Here is a 21,942-nt window from a genome sequence, read left to right on the forward strand (position 1 = left end):
ACCAAGAAAAGCCAATTTTGCCCAGTCTACTTTGTTATGGACTTGTTCTAGTGCTTCTCTTGAGTAGCTTTATTTCATCCATGTGGTTTGTTGCTTCGCTCTACTCAACGCACTTGGAGAGCTCTGACTTGTATCTTCAATCTTCTTCGCAGCAACTTCAGGGGGCGAGATTTGTGGTTTTAGTCTGCTCCACTGCAATGTCAAGGAGATAAGACTGGATGTGATCCATTCCACTGTAACCTCAGGAAGATAAGATCTCTGGCTTCAATCTGCTCCACTGTAACCTCAGGGAGATAAGACCTGATGCGATCTACTCTGCTGTAACTTCAGAGAGATAAGATCCCTCATTTTAATCCGCTCCACTGTAACTTCAGGGAGATAGGATAGTGTCTTCGATCTGCTCCGCTGTAACCTCAGGGAGATAAGATCTGCAATTCTTCACTGATCTGTTCTCTGGGGAACTGGACCTATATAATGAACCTAATTATGCCTAATGATTAGGATGACATGAATCAAATGCCCCTAACTAGACATGTGTGAATGGTGTTTGCATGAATGCAAATTTTTTTTTTTAAGAATGATCATGCCTAGGCTGTCATTACTCGAAGTTTATTAAGGTCTTGTTACTGACGTGTTACAACACCTTCTTACTTGACTAACTTTTCTGAAGAAACATTTAGCCCGGTTGCCCCCACTGTAGATTTCAAAGTTTTAATCCATCGGGGCGTAAAATTTGTACCATCATATGGCTTTTCCTCAATCCTTTCCTATCACAATTCAAGGATACAAGATCTAAATCCTTCCGGTCCCTTACACCATTCCCAAGGTGTCGTACCAAAAACTTATGCGCAAATGAAGGTCCACTTCTCCGAGGTAATCTCTTCCTATTGCCTGATGATCATCACCTGCTCGTCTATTTAAGCATTATCGCCAACCAGGCATCTTGTCAATCAACGCATTTGACAACAACAAAAAAATCCAAGGAGAAAGTCTAAATTTAGACTACTCCTTCCCAAATCTCCAACCTTTAAATTTTGTTGGTTCCATACAATAGTCCTGCTTCAGGCTCCTATATTATTTAGAAACTTTTCAGAGTAATATGCAAAACTTCTTTCGTGAAGGTTTTATTAGCCATTAATCATTATTTCAATGCAACATGTTTTGCAAAAAGATCATAACAATGGATAATAATGAAGCTGGTTCTGATCATAACTCAAAAGAAATAAAACATCGCAGATAGCGAAAGAAAGATAACAAAGAAGTGGATTGATAATGTGTATCTTCACAAAAAAATGTATTTGCAAGAATACACATATAAATAGAATAATAACCAGGTACTCCAGTTATCGCAACTTGAATTTCTCTGTACAAACTTTCTGAATACCATTCTGAGCTTGACATGTGTTTAGGAGATCTGCAATACTTTGTCAATGCTCCAGGACGCCGCCTATCTTTTCTTGTTGGTTCAGGTAAAGCAAAATCATCATAAGCTCCCCGATCAAAATTTGATCCGCTCAAATCACCTCATGCCCCAATCTGATCAATACTTGAGCCGCCTTTCCAGGTTTTCAACTCAAGCCCCCTTTGGTCTCAAGGTGCCCTTTGCGGGTTTTCACCCTGGCCTCTCCAAAGTTTTTTTTTATTTTTTATTTTTTTATTTTTTTTAGGAAGCAAAGTGCCATTTGCAGGTTTTCACTTTGGTTCCCTTTTTTCAAGTGAAGTATTTCTTGACGGAGTCTGCGTTTGCAGGGTTTGGCAAACTTTTACCATCCATCTCACATAGGATCAAAGCCCCACCGGAAAAGGCCTTCTTTACAACATAAGGACCTTCCCAATTTGGCATCCACTTTCCTCTCGAATCTTTTTGCATGGGGAGAATCTTTTTTAGCACTAAGTCTCCTTCACGAAACTCTCTAGGGCGGACCTTTTTATTATAGGCTCGCATCATTCGTTTCTGGTACATTTGCCCATGGCGAATAGCTCTTAGCCTCTTTTCTTCTATTAAGTTCAACTGATCGTACTGAGATTGGACCCAATCGGCTTCGTCCAACTGCAGTTCAGATAGCACCCGTAGAGAAGGGATTTCAACTTCAATGGGTAATACCGCCTCCATTCCATATACCAGAGAAAAGGGTGTTGCCCCGGTAGAAGTTCTAACAGATGTTCGATAGGCAAGGAGAGCAAATGATAATTTCTCATGCCAATCCTTGTAAGTTTCAGTCATTTTCCCCATAATCCTTTTTATATTCTTATTGGCCGCCTCCACTGCACCATTCATTTTTGGACGATACGGTGATGAGTTATGATGTTTGATCTTAAATTGGCTGCAAACCTCAGCTATTGTGCTATTATTCAAATTTAACGCATTGTCGGATATGATTTTCTCAGGAATTCCATATCGACAAATAATCTCCTTTTTCAAGAATTTGCTGACTGCTGACTTCGTGACATTTGCGTATGAAGCAGCTTCCACCCACTTGGTAAAGTAATCAATGACCACGAAGATGAAGCGATGTCCATTAGAAGCCTTTGGTGATATAGGCCCAATAACATCCATACCCCACATGGAAAACGGCCAAGGAGAGGTCATGACGTGAAGAGGTGAAGGAGGCGCATGTATTTTGTCTCCGTAAATTTGGCATTTGTGGAACTTCTTGGCATAATCAATGCAATCTCCTTCCATGGTGGGCCAATAGTACCCAAATCTCATGATCTGTCTAGCCATCGTAAAACCATTGGCGTCCATCCCACAAATACCCTCATGTACTTCCTCCAAGATTTTCCTGGCTTCCACGGCATCCACACATCTTAACAGTACTTGATCCTTCCTTCTTTTGTATAACATTTCCCCATCTAGGACATATTCGATGGCTATTCTTCTCAGAGTTCTTTTGTCGTTTTCTGTCGCTTGATTAGGGTACTCCTGATTCTTCACATACTGTAGGATATTCTGATACCAAGGACAATCATCTTTTCCCTCCTCCTCAATATTGCAGCAATGAGCTGGAGTCTCATAGATACTCATTTGAATAGGCCTCATTGCCTCGAGTCTATTCACCTGAATCATCGAAGCTAGAGTAGCTAATGCGTCAGCCATCTGGTTTTCCTCTCGTGGGAGATAATAGAAGGTGATATCGTCAAACTCATCAGCCAATTCGAGGACCCGTTTTCTATAATCGATTAACTTAGGGTCCCTAGTCTCCCATTCCCCTTTAAGTTAGTATATCACCAATGCGGAATCCCCATATACCCTTAGCACTTTGATGTTTCGTTCAATGGCTGCACGAATGCCCATAATACATGCTTCATATTCTGCCATATTATTTGTACAATCAAAATCCAACTTGCTTGCAACAGGATAATGATCTCCATTTGGTGATACTAAGACTGCCCCAATTCCATTACCCGTAGCATTCGAAGCTCCATCGAAATTTAACCTCCATACGTTATCCTTTTTAGTATTCTCTTCGGTGCTCGCCACATACATCAGGTCCTCATTTGGAAAATCAAAGTCCAAAGACTCATAGTCTTCCAAAGCTCTACTAGCTAAGAAATCAGCTATCGCACTTCCCTTTACGACCTTCTAACTTACATAAACTATGTCAAACTCAGATAGCAGAATCTGCCATCTAGCCATTCTCCCGTTTAAAGCAGTTGATTCCATCATATACTTCAAAGGATCCAACTTTGAAATCAGCCAAGTCGTATGATACAACATATACTGCCTTAGTCTTCGGGTTGCCCAGATTAAAGCACAACACAACTTCTCAATCGATAAGTATCTCATTTCGCAATCAGTAAATTTCTTACTGAGATAGTATATTGCCCTTTCTTTCTTTCCTGTCTCATCATGTTGGCCCAATACGCATCCCATAGAATTTTCAAACACTGTTAGATACAGTATCAATGGCCTATCTGGACTTGGCGGCGATAGTACTGGTGTATTAGCCAAGTATTGCTTTATCTTATCGAATGCCTTCTGACATTCTTCATCCCATTCACCCGGATTGTGTTTCTTTAAGAGACGGAACACTGGATCACATTTCTCCGTCAGTTGTGAGATGAACTTGGCGATGTAATTCAACCTCCCTAGGAAACCTCGTACCTCCTTCTGAGTGCGCGGGGGAGGTAAATCTCGTATTGCTTTTACTTTGTCTGGGTCAACCTCGATCCCCTTTTTGCTAACTATGAAGCCTAATAACTTCCCTGATCTGGCTCCAAACGTGCATTTTGCCGGGTTAAGCTTGAGCTGAAATTTCCTTAATCTCAAAAATAACCTTTTCAAGACCTGAACATGCTCTTCTTCCGTTCTAGACTTCGCAATCATATCATCAACATAGACTTCGATCTCTTGGTGCATCATGTCGTGAAACAAAGTCACCATAGCTCTTTGGTACGTTGCTCCCGCATTCTTCAATCCGAAGGGCATTACTTTGTAACAAAATGTTCCCCATAATGTAATGAATGTGGTTTTCCTCATGTCTCCAGGATGCATCTTTATTTGATTGTCTCCCGAGAAACCATCCATGAAAGAAAACAAGCCCGCCGTGTTATCTACCAAAGTATCAATGTGAGGTAGTGGAAAATTATCCTTCGGACTAGCCTTGTTCAAATCCCTATAATCCACACACATTCGTACCTTTCCATCTTTTTTGGGAACAGGGACGATGTTGGCTACCCAATCCGAATACTTGACCTCTTGTAAGAATCCAGCGTCGAATTGTCTTTTGACTTCTTCTCTTATTTTTAACACAATGTCAGGTCTCATTCTCCTGAGCTTCTGCTGAACGGGTTTACAATCCTCCTTTATGGGTAGACGATGTACCACAATGTTAGTACTTAGCCCAGGCATATCTTGGTACGACCACGCGAAAATATCTTTGAACTCTCGGAGTAAATTAATGAGGTCTTGCCTTGTCTTTGCAGTGATTTCAGTTCCAATTTTCACCTCTTTCCCATCCTCTAGGCTCACTATTTCTAATGATTCCCTATGAGGTAGGATCTGCTTATCTTCTTGTTCCATCATTCTTAACAAGTCCGGGGACGCACCATAATCTTCGTTATCTTCAAAGTCGTGAGATCCCTCCAAACACATTTCTTGCTCAAAAATAGACTCCGTGTTTGAAGCAGCGTCACTCATGTCATTGATATCTGGAGACCTATGAGGGCATATCAAAGAATATACCAAGAATATATAAATGTATAAATATTTGTGCAAAAGAGTTACAAATGAAAGAATTATTTGTAAGACAATCAATCAAATGGAAAGAAAAAAAATGACTGATCGAGATGAATGTAGACAGGTATTTCATTAAAATAATGATATTTAGGCACAAGGCCTATTTCACAAAAGATTTCATATCGTTCCTAGGCCAAAAACAACAGGAATATTTTGAGTATTACTCTGAATAAGCCCTAAAGACTACGGGGATTTCTTCAGCAGTCCAATTGTTTAGCTTGCTCCCCGGCTCATAAGGGCAGATCTCCAACAAGGCCCTTTTTTCCACTGCTTCTATAGCGTTGATATAAAAATTTTCCAACATTCCTTCAATGCCTTTGCTACTGGACACTCCACACTCAGAATGAATAAATCCTCCCGACACAAAAGATGCAGATATGTGGGGAAAGGTTAAAGGCTCCCACTTAGCTTCATATCCGTTCAAACGTGCCCTTCTTTTTTCTTGTCTTTTCTCTACTTCTTTCTTCTTCTGCTTCATGTCTGGCTTGTATCCTAAGCCAAAACTATCGAACTTTTCCTTCAGCATTGGTGCTTCAATCCTTCCCTGAAGATGTTTTCCCAATCCTTTCCCTGGTGAGGCTCCTCTTCCTACCATCAATCGCAACCCCATTTTGGTGGTCCTGGATATTTTCGGTACTGGAATTCTGCTTCCTTTCGTAATAAACATCGCATTCACAAATTCTAACGACCGAAAAGAACATTCCAGTGCCTCATCGTTGATGTCTACATAAGGTGCATCACTAGTCATCATTGCGATAATATCCTCCTCTGCATCAATTGTTACCAACCGGTCCTCCGATACCAACTTCACCTTCTGATGTAATGATGAAGGTACTGCCCCGGCTGAGTGTATCCACGGTCTTCCCAATAAACAGTTGTAGGAAGGCTTAATATCCATTACCAAGAAGTCCACCTCATAAGTGATTGGGCCAATCCTTAATGGCATCTCAATTCTCCCCATAACCTTCTTTTCTGTTCCATCAAAAGCCCTTACTATGCTCTGGCATGCTTTCATGTGCGAACTATCTATTGGTAATCGACTAAGAGTGGACAAAGGCAATACATTCAATGCAGATCCATTATCAACCAAGGCCCCCGGGAGTGTGTACCCTTTGCATCGGACAGTAACATGCAGGGCTTTAGTCGAACCTCTTCCTCCGGATGGTATTTCATCATCATTGAAGAAGATAAAATTGTCAGCGCCAATATTGTTGATCAACCGATCCAGCTTGTTTACCGAAATATTGTCAGCCACATATGTTTCGTTTAGCACCTTCAAAAGTGCATTCCGGTGTACTTCTTAGCTTAGGAGCAAAGCTAATACAGAAATACGGGCTGGCTGTTTGTGCAGTTGCTCCACAACACTGTATTCACTATGTTTCAGAAACTTCAAAAACTCCTTTGCCTCCTCTTCTTTTATTGGTTCATTAACCAATAGCTCAACTTCTACTGCTTTCACTTTCCTCTGTTCTTTCTTCTAATCCTCTTCCCTGGACGACTCTGCTGGAGCATCATATCTTTTTCTATTGCGCGTGTAAGAACCTATTTCCTGATTTCTCTCTGCCTCTCCTCCCAAAATGGTCACATTACACCCGTAATTCCACGGCACCATTTTGTTATCCCTATAAGAGAAATTTGATGGTTTACGGATTACAATTTTCGGTGTTACCTGAGCCCTAGCCTCATTACCCTTAGGGCGTGAGATAATGACCACAGGATGATTTATTTTTGGAGCCTTTATTCCTAACTCTGTTGCGCATATGTTCCTTCTTTCCTCCGTACCTTCATAAAACCTCATCTCCTTGTTATCCATCATGCTTTGAACCAAGGCCCTGAATCCTTCACATTCTTGGATTTCGTGCCCCGTTTTATGGTGGAATTCACAATAATTTCCGGTCTCGTACCCCTTCTCAAAATCTGAAGTAACTAACCCTCTCTTTGCCATCTCTTTCCAGACCAATTTCAATGAAGTTTTTACTTCAGCAATGTCAATCTTGACTTCTTCTCTCGTACCTTCGCTCACCATATTCACCCCCTTATCAGCGTGATTAGGTAACGGATTTTCTGTGTTAGGTGAGTCGTCGGGTTTGACAACACCTAATTTGATAAGTTCTTCTACTACCTTCTTGAAGGCAGTACAATTTTCTATTGAGTGCCCAGAAATTCCCGCGTGATAATCACATTGCGCGTTCGTATCATACCATTTTGGATACGGGGGTTGTAGAGGGCTCAAGTAACGAGGAGCAACAACATGCGCATTGAATAAAGTCTGATACAACTCCTTGTATGACATCGGGATTGGCGTGAATTGAGGCTTTTCAGTAGTTTGCCTAACTCCCGACTCTTGTCTTGATGATCTCTGTTGATTGGCAACCACTTTCTTTGGTTGATTCACTGTAATTGACCTACCATAAGCATTCACATTATTCACTTCATTTTTTCTTTTCCTCGGGGCTGCCCTCCTATTATTCTCTCCTCCATCTATTTTTCCACTTTTAATGGCATGCTCAATCATTTCACCATTCATGATTATATCTGAGAAATCTTTTGAAGCGCTTCCCAACATGTGAGTGATGAACGGAGCTTTCAATGTATTAATAAAAAGCGTCGTCATCTCTTTTTCCAAAAGCGGTGGTTGCACCTGAACCGCCACCTCTCGCCACCTCTGCGCATACTGTCTAAAGCTTTCGTTCGATTTCTTCTCTAAATTCTGCAGAGTTATCCTGTCAAGCATCATTTCTGAGACGTGATTGTATTGTCTCAGGAAAGCCTGTGCTAAATCCCTCCAAGCAGCAATTTTGTCTCGGCTCAGCTGATTGTACCACTTTGACGCCGCTCCCGTAAGACTTTCCTGAAAGCAATGTATTAATAATGGATCATTATTAATATACCCCGTCATTCTTCTGCAAAACATAGTAATATGGGATCCTGGGCAACTGGTCCCGTTGTATTTCTCGAATTCCGACATCTTAAATTTGTAAGGGAGTACCAAGTCCGGAACCAAGCTCAGATCTTTTGCATCTATCCCATGATAGCTTTCAATGCTTTCTATTGCCCTAAACTTCTCTTCTATCCATTTCCATTTCTCCTCAAATTGTTTTGGAAATTCCTCCTTCACCTTGTCCTTTTCAACCACCTCATCAAGATCTGGGACAGCAATATTATTCGGGCTATCACCGGGATTAGAACCCGCTCGGGGTTGAAAATTCATTGGGATTGAAGCATCGCCTTGGAACTGTTGGGGCCTAACCGACACAGAAGGTCTCCGCGGATGCGGCTCAGGGTGAACTTACGCGTGCAGAGGCGTGAAACCTGGAGGATAAAGTGGTTCACCATTGTTTTCTTCTTCATTAATAATCACATGCCCTTTCCCCTTATCTACTCTCTTCAATAATTGTGTCATTTTAATTATTAGATCATTTTGAGAGTCCTCCATCTTTTGCACCATGTCATGCTGAATCTTTTCTATTTGCTCTTTCATTTGCGCCTGCAACTGGTCTTGCATTTCCTTTTGAAGTCGCTCTAGCTTCTCCAACTTTTGATCCATAATTTTTGATTGAGCACGGGTACCGTAACAATGTTCAGTTGGTAAGTTTTTGTTGGATTCCAGGATAACTGCCATAATTTTAATTAATTAGGGCTCTTTTTCGAAACTTTAATGCATATGATGAAATGTAATGAGGATGAATGGATGCAAAAAAAGGCATTGATTCTAATTCAATTTCATTAGATAAAATCCAAATAGGAAACAAATTTCTTTTACATGAAGTGGATTACATATACGGCTTTGCCTTTATGCCCAAAGCCTTAACTCCCCTAAGGAGCCAAGCTAACTCTCGACCCCGACTTGATTCAGATTCATATTTCAAACTCAATATATCAGCCTGAACTGCTAAGGATTGCAAATGATCAGCTACTTCCCGAATTTGAGTTATGGCTTCACTCATAATGTGATCCCTATCTCTGATCTGATTTTGAGAATGATGGATTTGCTCCTGGCATTGTTCGTTACGCCTCTCCAGAAGTTCCACTCGAAGTTCAGATGTAACACCCCTTACCCATATCCAACACCGGAATAGGGTACAAGGCATTACCAGAACACATACACTTGTAAATGTATTTAACCGAGTTATAAATTTTCATCTAAATTAAAAACTTCAAAATTATTAACATGCTTTTATAACTTTTCACAATATATCCTCAAAATATTATAATCTTAATAAATATGGCCTATGAGACCCGATACATACTCATGCAAGTCAATGTTTCATTTCCATTTCATTCAATTTGCAATTTCTCATGCTTACAATTTGAATCATATCACTAGCAATTTTCCAATTTAATTCACGTACAATTCAATGCCACTAAGTTTAACACTAATACGTAATTACCATTTAATTCAATGTTTTTTTAACTATACCATTCATTTCAATTTCCCATTCCATTTTAATAATTTATCCATCATCAATTTCCATTGTCAATTCGTTTTTTTTATAATCAATTTACGTTAAAGTCTTTAAATACTCACTTCATACATTAAATCCATAAATATATTTTTCGATACCTTGTATTCAATTAAATTCAAGTATTATTTCACTATTTCAAATTATTTCATTTTCACTTCTCATTTTACATCATTTTATATTGTCAAAATCTATTTCATAAAATTTATCATTATCGACATTAAATCACACACATACTTTTCTTTACAATTATCACTACTAATAAACAATTCAATCTTTTAATATTATCAACTAATTATATATAACAATCATTCTTATTTCTTTATTTCAAATTTCACTTTTCACATATGTCTTATCATTCGATTTAGTTTTATCAAGAACTTTATTTCATTTGCCCTATTAACTTGACTCGGACTCGACGGATACATGGATTCCAACCAAACACACCATATCGAATCGATAATTGGTAGTAGTAACATATTCAACACACAAAGTGCTGAATCATAATGATATGATAACGATATTCGACACAAAAACGCCGAATCGATAACGATAAGATATGATGAGTCGGCACATAAGTGCCTAATCGATGGCCGGCAAATACCCGTACTCTTCCATATCCTATGGCATGCCAACTATATCCGACTAGCCCGACTAGTTAATAGGGTATTTAATTCACTTTCCAAATAAATTTCCATCTTAGTTCAAGATCAATTATAATTTCTTATTTCAATCGGTTTCACAAGATTGCGATAATTCATTATTTCAGCATTTTCACAGTTCAATGCAGATACATAACAATATTCAAGATTCGTAATTCATTCAAGATGTCGGTCTCACATATCAATTTCCACTTTCTCAGTTTCAATTCCAATAAAATTCATATCAATCACCAATTTCAATACTCCAATTTAATTCAATAATTCAATTCAAACCATTTCAATTTCTATTCAATAATCACATTTCAATGCATAACTTATAAATTTAACGTGACATAATTCAGCCACTACTTGGCCAAAGCCTAAGCATGTATACCAAATATGTTAGCCAAATACACATATAACATAAGCATTATAAGCATGGATGAGCACAACATTTATTAATGTGCCACATTTACCAACAGATGTTAATTCATAAACCATTCATGACATTACTTCATGCCCAATCATATACCAATTATATTATTCACACATACTATGAAACTTTATTTTCACACATGAGCTTAAACCATGTCTAATAATGCACAAATATAAGCATCATTTCTATTTTATCGTTTATCAATTATAATCAAGCATATGACCAATTATACACAAATCATTCATACATTTCCCAATTTTCCTCCTCCTCCTCTCCATTCCACATCCTTAATGTGTATAATACACTTAAACAACATTAACTATAATTTCACTATTCACTCACATGTATATTCAAAACTGTTTATCCGAGTTAGAGTCACTAAATTATTTTTATCCGGAGCTACAGAGCTCCAAATTAAGATCCATAAATTTTCCCCGGAACTAGATTCACATATATTCTTACCATAAAATTTTCAGAATTTTTGGTTTAGCAAAATAGTACAGTTTATTCTTTAAAGTTCCCCTGTTTCGCTGTCTGACAGTTCCGTCCACTCTTCACTAAAAATTAATTATCTCACTGTACAAAATTTGGATGATGTTTCCGTTTATTTCTTCTGAAAATAGACTCATTAAATATTCTAACCATATAAATTATAACTCATAATAGTTTTTGTACAATTTTTAATGATTTTCCAAAGTCAGAACAGGGGAACCCGAATTCATTCTGACCTTGTCTCACAAAATCCATTATATCTCATGATTTACAATTTCATTGCTTACACCGTTTCTTTTATAAGAAACTAGACTCAATAAGATTTAATTTCATATTTTATTCATTCTCTAATTCAATCTATACAATTTTTGGTGATTTTTCAAAGTTAGACTACTGCTGCTGTCCAAAACTGTTTTAGTGCAAAATGTTGATTTCCATTTTGCCCCAAATTTCACAGTTTATACAATTCAGTCCTTTCTCAATTCACCCCTCAATTGATCTAATTCTCTCAATTAATACTTTACCTAGACATTATAAGTTATTTCACAACTATTGAAATTCAGAATTTCCACATATAGCTCTAACTTCAAACTCTTTTACTATTAGGTCCCAAACATTCACTTTCTATTCAATTCTTTCAATAAAATCAGCATATGAACAATTTAAAGCTCTAATTTCATGCTAAATCATCATATACTTCCAGCACATATTCATATCAACTTTCAACTTCTTTCATAAAATCAAAACTAATGAATTCAACAAGTAGGCCTAGTTGTAAAAGTCATAAAAATACAAAATTTCAAGAAATGATCAAGAATTGAACTTACTTGCAGTAAAAATATGAAGAACCAGCTTGAAGAAACCCTTCCATGGTGTTTTAGCTGATGAGAATGCAGAAAAATGAAGAGAAATCTAGATAATTCCACTTTGGTCCTAACTTTATTAAGTAAATTTTGCAATATTCCAATTTTGCCCTCAATTCTCCTGATTTTCTGCCTTTGCCGTCCAGCCCAAATAGACCTTGGGTCTATTTTCCTTTAAGCCCTCTTCCTTTTATCATTTAAGCTATTTAATCATTTCCTATAATTTTGCATTTGTTACAATTTAGTCCTTTTGTTCAATTAATTATCGAACTTTAAAATTTCTTGATGAAACTTTAATACTAACTTTTAACACTCCATAAATATTTTTATAAATATTTATGGCTCGTTTAAAATCTCGAGGTCTCAATACCTTATTTTCGATTCTAATTATTTTAATATTTATTTCTAGTGCACTATTCACTATTTCAAAATTTTCCTAACTTCACATTTAACTTATACTCACTAAATTAATAATATTTTCTACTCATTTATCGAATTTAGTGATCTCAAATCACCATTCCGACACCTTTGAAAATTCAGGCTATTACATTTTTTTTTCCTTGTCGGATTTGTGGTCCCGAAACCACTATTCCGACTAGACCCAAAATCGGGCTGTTACATCAGAGTTTTGCAGTGCGTCTTCAAGCTCTTCTATCATTTCCTTCAGCTCTTCAATCTTACTTAAACTTGCTTTTAGCTCAATCACCGAGTTGCGACTACGGCATAAGTGAAGCGACCTTTCTAACTCCGCTACCCGATCTTTCAATCTTGCTTCCTCGTTTTGGCATTCTGATAGACTTTGCTCCAAGGCGCTCTCTCGAGCTTGAGCATATTGAAATTTCTTTTCCCACTGTTCAACTTTGGTCTTTTCTTCCTTGATCTCCTGTCTCCATTGTTCCGATGTTTTCCCCAAACCTGCGGTTCGCACTGACAAGCGCAACTTCTTATAATCCGTTTTTAAACTGTCTAAATCCTCTTCCGCCTTATTCTTCCCTTTTCTTAACTTTTCCACTTCCAACCTGTGGATATCAACATCTAGTCCCAAACGCATCTTTTCCTCTTCTAGCTGTTCTATCCTCTTTCCAAACTCTGAACTTCTTTTTTCAAAGTCTTGTTTGATGATCTCTAATTCTGAAGGGACTACTCGTAAATGCTCTTCTATAGAATAACCACATTTTTCTCTGGGCCTTGGGATGTTATCATTGATCCTATTACTCCGCCACCCGTGATACTCAGGAGTTGTTGTTGCTCCTACGGTAATTCTTCTCATCCGGTGAATTTGTTTCCAAGCGTTCCACATTTCTCGAATTTTCCCCCTGTAGTTGTTACCTTTATAAGAAAACTCACACTCGGCTAGCCCTTGTGTTGTTGGTACGAACTGTCTTGACATATATTGTCTTAACACGAGCAAAGGGGCATATCCGACAGCTCCCCAAATTCCAAGCAGAGGGACCCAGTCAAAGTCCCCACATCGGTACAAAATCTCATCGGGCATCATCCAAGAAGCTCTCAATTCGACATCTTCATCTCGTAGATTTTGCAGGATCGTCATCCACTTTTCCTCTGTGATGTCATCGCGTCTTAGTGTCGCTGCTAATTCCTTCAAAGGCGAATAATTTTCTGAGAAAATTTGATAAGAAATTTTATCCACCTTCCAGAAATGGCTATGAAACCAAACTAACAGGAGTTGTGCACAACCAATGAATCTTCCCTCCCCCGTTCTTCGACAGGCACTCAAAGATCTGAACGTTTCGGCTAAAATTGCTGGAACGGGTGTGACCCTCCTATATAGTTGATCAAACAAATCAGTAACGGCTTCATCTATATGCCCCAACGCTTTAGGAAAAATAACCAGCTCGTACATACTCAAAACAAAAACATCAACTTTCTTCTTTGTATCAGGGTGTGCCAAAATCTGATCTCGCAAACTTCTCCAAGTGATACATCTGTTTTCCCCCTTTTGCTTGATTCGTGCGGTGACCCATTGCTCACTCATTCCGGTAATTCTTGTTAACTTCTTTGTAAAAGTCAAAACATTGGCAGCTCTACAGTAAATTTTATCCACTTGGACTCTTAGTCAACGAAGCAAAGTTGTATACTCCTCCACAGTAGGCACCAAGTCCACCTCCCCAAATGTGAAGCAGCTATAAGCGGAATTCCAAAATTGGGCCAGAGCTCGAAATAGATGTTCATCTACACTGATATCAAGCAAGAAGGGTAAATCACCATAATTACAGTAAAATAATTGTTTGACTTCATCATCCCACTGAGCCCAAATTTCTCTCAACTCCTGAAGGTTGTTCTGAGTCACATTGATGCTAGTGTAATCCCATAACTCTGATGCATGCCCCATTGTCAGACTGTCACCTTTCTCGAGTTGCGACCTTTCTGACCATATTCGGATAACCGCATTATTTTCCACATTGTTAAGAAATTCACTTTCCATGATTGGGTTTTCTACCTAGCAACCGAATATGAATCAACGCCTTCTATAATGAAATGCCATGTAGACAAAAATGCCATGCAGTCAAAACAAAATAATAAGTCAGCACCAAAAGTAAAATCTGATACAAGCAAGGAATAATAGAGCATATATTTGGATATCTACAAGGGGTTTGACGTAGTTCTATCTAGAGTGGGTTCCTAGGGTTCACTACATGTGGTTTGGTTCTAAAGTAAAGGTACCCGAACCAGCAGATTCCTCGATCTTCACCCATTATAGGCTCATATAGATCGAGTTCGATTCAGGGGAATACATTTCCCTATGGCTGCACGGAGATGAAAATGTCACGAAGACATAGGTACGGATGTATTCCGAAAGCGATCCACTATCCTGCACGGAGGTGAAAACCTCACGAAGGAGTAGCTTCTCACTCCCACTTAAAAGGTGTGACCAACAGTCATGCAATGTAATGCAGAAAGATGTATAAAAATTTAAAATACAAAACATGATAAAAACTATAACTTAAAACAAATGAAATGCAATGAGAGGATCGTATATTTAAATCAAATTTTCAATTTTCGACAAAAAGAAAAAAAGTAATCAACTCGTGGCTCGACTCACTTATTTTGACGTCCCCAGCGGAGTCGCCAAGCTGTTGACACCGTGTTTTTGAAAAATCGGAGTCGACTTGGGTTTTGACGAAAACAAAAAAAAGGAGTCGCCACCAATCCTTTTTAATGAGGTGTGATTGGATCACCTCGAAAACTGGTTGTTTTTAATAAACGATTCGATTTTATTAAAACAAGAAGTTAGGTCTCGAAATTGAAAACGGGTTCGGAGTCGATTCATACGAGGAAGGATTAGCACCTCGATCGCCCAAAATTGGTACCTAGTTGATTTCTTAATGTCTTAGTGTCGAAAAACTGAAAACTTTAAAGAGATTTAAAATACGATCCTTAAAAAAACTCGAATGGCATGGATTAAAAATTCAAGAGGATATTTGGCCATTTGGTTAAGCGAAAATCGATACCCAAAGACCTTAGGGCATGTTCTCAATTTCCAAACGCAAAACATTGCCTTATTTTGTAATTTTTTGGAAAGGATATTTAGCCATTTGGTTGAACGAGAAAATCGACACCCAAAGACCTTAGGGCACGTTTTCTCGAATTTCCAAATAAAACATTGCCTCAATTAGAAACATTTTCCTTTTTGAAATATGGTATTTATATGCATAATAGAATAATGAATAAAATGATGTGACTAAAATAATATGAGCAAAAACAAATAATAAATAAATAAATAAACCTAATTCATCATGTATATACAATAACAAATAAATAAATAAATAAATAAACTAAAACATAAAATGGGCATATAAATAAATAAATAAGTGAACAATAAATAAAACAAACAATAATAATAAAGTACATATATATATATATATATATTAGTTATAAAAATATGTACACGTATCTCCATAGATATATATATATTATAAAATGTATATAACGTATATATATAAATTATAAAGTACATAAAGTATAGAAGTATGCATGTATATAAATCAAAAAAATATATATGTATATATATAATTAAATCTAAATTAAAATGTATAAATGAGCAAATAATAAATACATAAACAATAATAATACAATAATAATAGCAATATGAAAATAATAATAATAGTGAAAGTAAAGGCAATATTATTAAAATTAATTAGTTTAATAGCAACAATAACAAAAAAGACTAATTTAAACTTAACACAGAAATCTGGTGGCAAATTCGCAAATAAATAAAAGAAAAGGACCCCATCGAGTACACGAATAACATGGAGGGACTAAACGAGGAAATATCCCCACCCTCTCCAAAACGCGCAGCTTCGTTAAGGACCAAGTCGTAAGAAAGGTAAAATCTTGTGGCAAAAATAAAGAAGAAAGACCCGATTGCAAAAAGCCTCAAACGCGGAAGGACTGAAGGCGTAAATAGCCCATTTTATCCAAAAACGCGCGGATCCTGGGCTTACAGGTCGGGTCGGACTCGGGTCATGCAGAACGGTGCCGTTTTGGCCTGAAAGGCTTGCCCCAAAATGACGCCGTTTTGAGGGCCTATAAAAGCCTAGTTTTCCAGAAAAAAAAATCATTTGGCCCTCTTGTTTTAAAAAAAAGGTTTGAGAATTCTCTTCCCCTCCCCTCTTTCAGCCCAGGCTCCGGCCTAATCATCCGGCCAATCACCGCCGTCTTGTTCGCCATCACCGGTCTTGGCGCCCGCGATGGCGGCGATCGATGAGGTGAAAAGTCAGGGTTTTTCTATCCCGTTTCAAAGGCCATTCGAAGATCGGGCTTTCACGGCCCTAAGGCTGAGAGAAGAAGCCTCAAATGTCACCTTCCTTGTCCATTTTCGATGACCCGAAGGACTCCGGCGACGTTACAAACACGGCGACTCCGGTATGTTTTCTCCTCTTTTATCTTATTTATTTATGTAAAAAAGTAAAAGAAAAAGAAAAATAAACAGAGAAGAAAAAGAAAATCCCTCGGAAATGCTAAAAGAATCACTTTTTAAACTGTTTTTATTTCTTGAAACTGTTTTTTGTGTTCTTTTCCATTTCCAAACGTTACATTTTGCTTGGCTTTTATAGCCGAATGTATCACTATTCTCTCTTCTTTGTTGTTGTCCCTTTTTGATTGCTTGTAGGTGTTTGATGGCGGGCTACAAAGGCGGAGGCATGGGCGAGATGGGACGCTTGACGAATGATGGAGGCGAAGGGTCTAGGATGTGGGGAATGCAGTGTGGTGACGTGAAGGCCGAGGGTCTAAAGACCATAGATGCGGCGCTTAGGGTTTCGATTTCTGAAACCCTAGGCTGCCTTTGGTTTCAGAATTGGGCCTCGTTTTGGGATTAGGCCGGTTGGGCCTCGTTTTGGGCTCCGGGCTTGGGTTTAATAGGGTTTTGGGTTAATTTTTTGTTTGGGTTTGGGTTGTAATTGGGCCTGGGCAAAATGGCCTACAACACCATCCATGCACACAATCTGTTTTTAATCCAATTCATCAACAAAAACGGTATACACTCTATCTCCATTATTATATATATGTGGAGTACTATTCTTTTTTTCATAATATAATAGCAGCTGTGATTATTGCGGGAGGAAAAGCCTAATTTAATTACGTAATATAAAATTAAATATATTTGATTTTTTTATAAATATTATTTTTAACTTCAATTACAATTAAATATTTTACCTATGTAATTAAATTATGTATTAATATTGAAATAAATTATTATATTGTTTTTATGTTAAATTAATTAGTTCCATTATGAGATGAGATAGTATTTTTCCAATAATAAGGTATAAATTATTATTTTTATCAAATCTCAATATTTTTCATTTTATTTTTTATATTTGGGTGTGTTTCTGTTACTCAAAATATTTCAAATAGAATTGAGGGGGAAAAATAAATATCTGGTTTTCTACGGTTTTGTTAGAAGGAGACTATAAAAAGATACTATTATTTTAAAATGTGCTTCCAGTTTCTCCAGAATTAAGTCGAATGAAGAACCAAAGTTTCTGCTTATTCAAAACTTTGCTAATTATAATGTTACTTCTACGGGGAGTAGTGGTGTTCTTTCTATTGGTTGGTGTAAAAATTAAATGTTGATAATGGTAATATAGAACGACCGCAAAGTAAAATAAAGAAAAATAAGAATACAAATTTTACGTGGAAATCCTTTCGGGAAAAAAATTATAGGTAGAGGAGAAGAAAATTCATTAAGAGTTTCTACTACATCTATTTATAGGTTGAAAACCCTTATTCTAATCAATGTCAAATAGAAACAGTGTAGTATGGTTGAAACACCTTATTCTGATCAATATCGAATAAAAAAATATACTTTTATACGGATTCCACTTCGGGGACTTAGCCTTCACCCCCATAGATCCCCTTATTTTGTCACTGTATTTTATTTCTTTAACAGGAATTTGGGTCATACAACTCTAACAATCTTCTCCTTGGCACGAATTCTCAACGAACAAGTTCTCCACCTCTTCCCCCACAGATCTCCCTATTTTGCCACTGTATTTTATTTCTTTAATAGGAATTTGGGTCATACAATTCTAACAATCCCCTCCTTGACACGAATTCTCAATGGACAAGTTCTTTATCACGAACTCTCAACGAACAAGTCTCCACCTCTACCACAAAACCCCTTAAGGGGTAATTTTCAACAATGAACATCAACCAAGTCCAAACAATGCTCAAACTTGGTTATAGGAAATGACTTAGTCATCATATCTATAGGATTATCATGAGTACTAACTTTTCTCACAAAAATATCACCACGAGTAATAATATCATGCACAAAATGATACCGAACATCAATGTGCTTTGTTCTCTCATGAAACATTTGATCATTCATAAGGAATATGACACTCTGACTGTCACAAAACACTGTACTAATCTGAAGGTCTTTATTGAGTTCACCAAAGAGTCTTTTTAACCAAATAACTTCTTTACAAGCCTCAGTAATCGTCGTGTACTCAGCTTCAGTAGTAGACAAAGCAACTGTAGTTTACACAGTGGCTTTCCAACTGATTGCGCAACCCCCAATTTTAAAGACATTCATTGTGAGAGATTTTCTTTTATCAAGGTCTCCAACAAAATCAGAATCAACATACCCAATGACTCCATCTCTAGTTCTTCCAAGCTGTAAGTAAATATCAGTAGTACCTTGTAAGTATCTAAAAATCTATTGAACTGTTTTCTAGTGTTCTTTATCGGAATTCGCCATATATCTACTAACTACATATGATAAATCTAGACGTGAGCAAACCATAACATACATGAGAGATTCCACTATACTAGAATATAGAACACGTGACATGTAGTCAATCTCATCATCTGATAACGGAGATAAAGCCGATGAAAGCCTGAAATTGGCTGCTAATGGAGTATTAACAGGTTTGGCATTATGCATATTGAACCTGCAAAGAACTTTCTCAATGTACCATTTCTGACTTAGGTATAATTTACATGCTTTTTTATCTCTGAAAATCTCCATCCTCAGTATTTTCTTTACTCCTCCCAAATCATTCATATCAAATTCTTTACTAAGCTGGGCTTTGACCTTTCTTATCTCTCATTTATCTTTGGCTGCTATCAACATGTTATCAAAATAGAGGAGTAGATACACAAAAGAATCATTACTGTTTTTTCTAAAATAAGCACAACTATCAAAGTTGCTTATTTTGAAATCATGAGTAGTCATAAAAGAATCAAACCAATTGTACCACTGCCTTAGTGACTGTTTCAAGCCATAAAGGGACTTTTTCAGCAAGCAAACATAGTCCTCCTTTTCTGAGACTGTAAAACCTTTTGGTTGTTGCATGTAAATATTTTCCACAAGTTCTTAATGTAAGAACGCCGTATTTACATCTAATTGCTCAAAATCCAAATCATAGATGGCCATAATACCAAGTAAGGCTCGGATCGAACTATGCTTCACAACAAGAGAAAACACATCTGTGATGTCTACACCTGTAATCTGACTATAACCTTTTGCAACCAACCTTGTTTTATATTTGGGTTCTTCAACTCCTAGAGTCCCTTCTTTCTTTTTGAAGACTCATTTACAACAAACAACCTTTTTACCTTTAGGAAGCTTCACTAGATCCCATGTTATGTTCTTATGGAACGATTTTATCTCTTCTTGTATGGCAAACATCCACTTTTCTGAATCTTTACAGCTAATTGCCTCTGAATAAGTAGATGGCTCTTGATTTGCATCTCTATCTTCAATCATGTTTAAAGCATTAGCAACTAGATCAGCCTTGGCGTACCTCTTTGAAAGTTTAATCTCTCTTCTAAGTCTATTCTTGACAATAGAATATTGTGATGAAGAAGCAATTCTACTCTAAGTTTTTGTACTAACTCTAGGAGTAGGCTCTGTTGTAGATCCTGGATCAATCTGCAGCTCCACATGCTTTTGTTGGTATTTATTGGAAGAGTCTTTAAGAGATAAGTTAGACAGCATAATAGTTTCATCAAAAATAACATCTCTGCTAATCACAACTTTTCTATTTTCAGGACACCATAATTTATACACTTTAACACCAGCCTTATAACCAAGAAAAACACATTTAATGGATTTGTGTTCTAATTTCCCATTATGGACATGAACATACGCAAGACACCCAAAAATCTTCAAATCAAAATAATCAGTAGGATTACCAGACCATACATTTAATGGATCTAGCTCCTCTATGCCCTAGATGTTATCAAGTTGCTAAGGATGTGAATCATGTCCTATGTTTTTGTGTTTTTGCAAAAGATGTCTGGTTATCTTTGTATTATGATAGTTTAGGAAATAATGCCCAAATTGACTTCCATGAATGGTTATCATGGATGTTTGAAATCATTTTGTAAATAGAAGAACCGAGATTGCAGTTACGTTATTTGGCTATCTGGTACGCTAGAAATAAACTACTACATGAGGGAACAAACCAGAGAGTAGGGGACTTGGTAGTTTTTGTTCATAGTTATTGTGCAGAGATTGAGGCACTGACTAAAGGTGTATATCAATCGCCTCCACCGCTGGTTTTTCGTTGTTTCCTCCGGCCGACATTTTTGGTAAAGATTAATGTTGATGGCAATTTTTCCCTTGCACAAAGGAAAGCATATTCACGGGTAATTATTAAGGATGAACATGGACAAATTATGGGGGCTTGTAGTCGACTTACCTGTCAAGTGCCTACAATTTTTGCAGTAGAAGCGTTAGTAGCGGTACACGGTTTAAGGTTTGCTCTTGAGCTGGGTTTCTATCCGGTCATTTTGGAAGGAGATTCAAGGTCGGTAATCCAAAAATTAACAGCAAATCCAAATGATTTTTCATAAATCAATGCACTTGTCTAGGAGGTTAAGGATCTTTCAAAGATATTTATGTTTGTTGCTTCAATTGGATCGCGAGATCGAGGAACAAAGCTGCACATGCAATGGCTCAAGATGGTTTAACGAGAAGGGAAGTGTAACAGCCCGATTTAGCTCCTAGTTGGAACAGTAGTTTTGAGACCACAAATTTGAGTCAAGATAATAGTTTAATATTATTTTCTATGTTACAGCATGTTAAGTGATATGTGTGAAAAATTTCGTGCGAAAATTTTATCATTTATGTGCTTAATTCGAATAAAAAGACTAAATAGTGTAAAGTGTAAAGGTAGCATGTTATAAGTTAAGAGTTTATAATTGCTATGGTTTATTTAATGAAAGGTCCTTATGATGATATTAGACCATGGATAGTGGGAATGGACATAAATGGGCTTATATTAAATGATTTTCATGTTAATTCATTAAGGATAAAATGGTAATATATGTTTTA

General features: G+C 37.2%; 1 protein-coding gene across 1 annotated transcript; it reads right to left on the minus strand.

Annotated features, from left to right (window-relative positions):
* Positions 1–1,711: 1,711 nt before the first annotated feature.
* LOC128040997 (uncharacterized) lies at positions 1,712–8,861 on the minus strand. The gene is given in 4 exon segments (XM_052630244.1): positions 1,712–5,159; positions 5,752–6,652; positions 6,782–8,484; positions 8,533–8,861. Coding segments are annotated over 4 exon segments (6,381 nt in total).
* Between the last annotated feature and the right edge of the window lie 13,081 nt (positions 8,862–21,942).

The sequence above is a fragment of the Gossypium raimondii genome, chromosome 5, assembly GCF_025698545.1.
Source record: "Gossypium raimondii isolate GPD5lz chromosome 5, ASM2569854v1, whole genome shotgun sequence".
NCBI lineage: Eukaryota > Viridiplantae > Streptophyta > Magnoliopsida > Malvales > Malvaceae > Gossypium > Gossypium raimondii.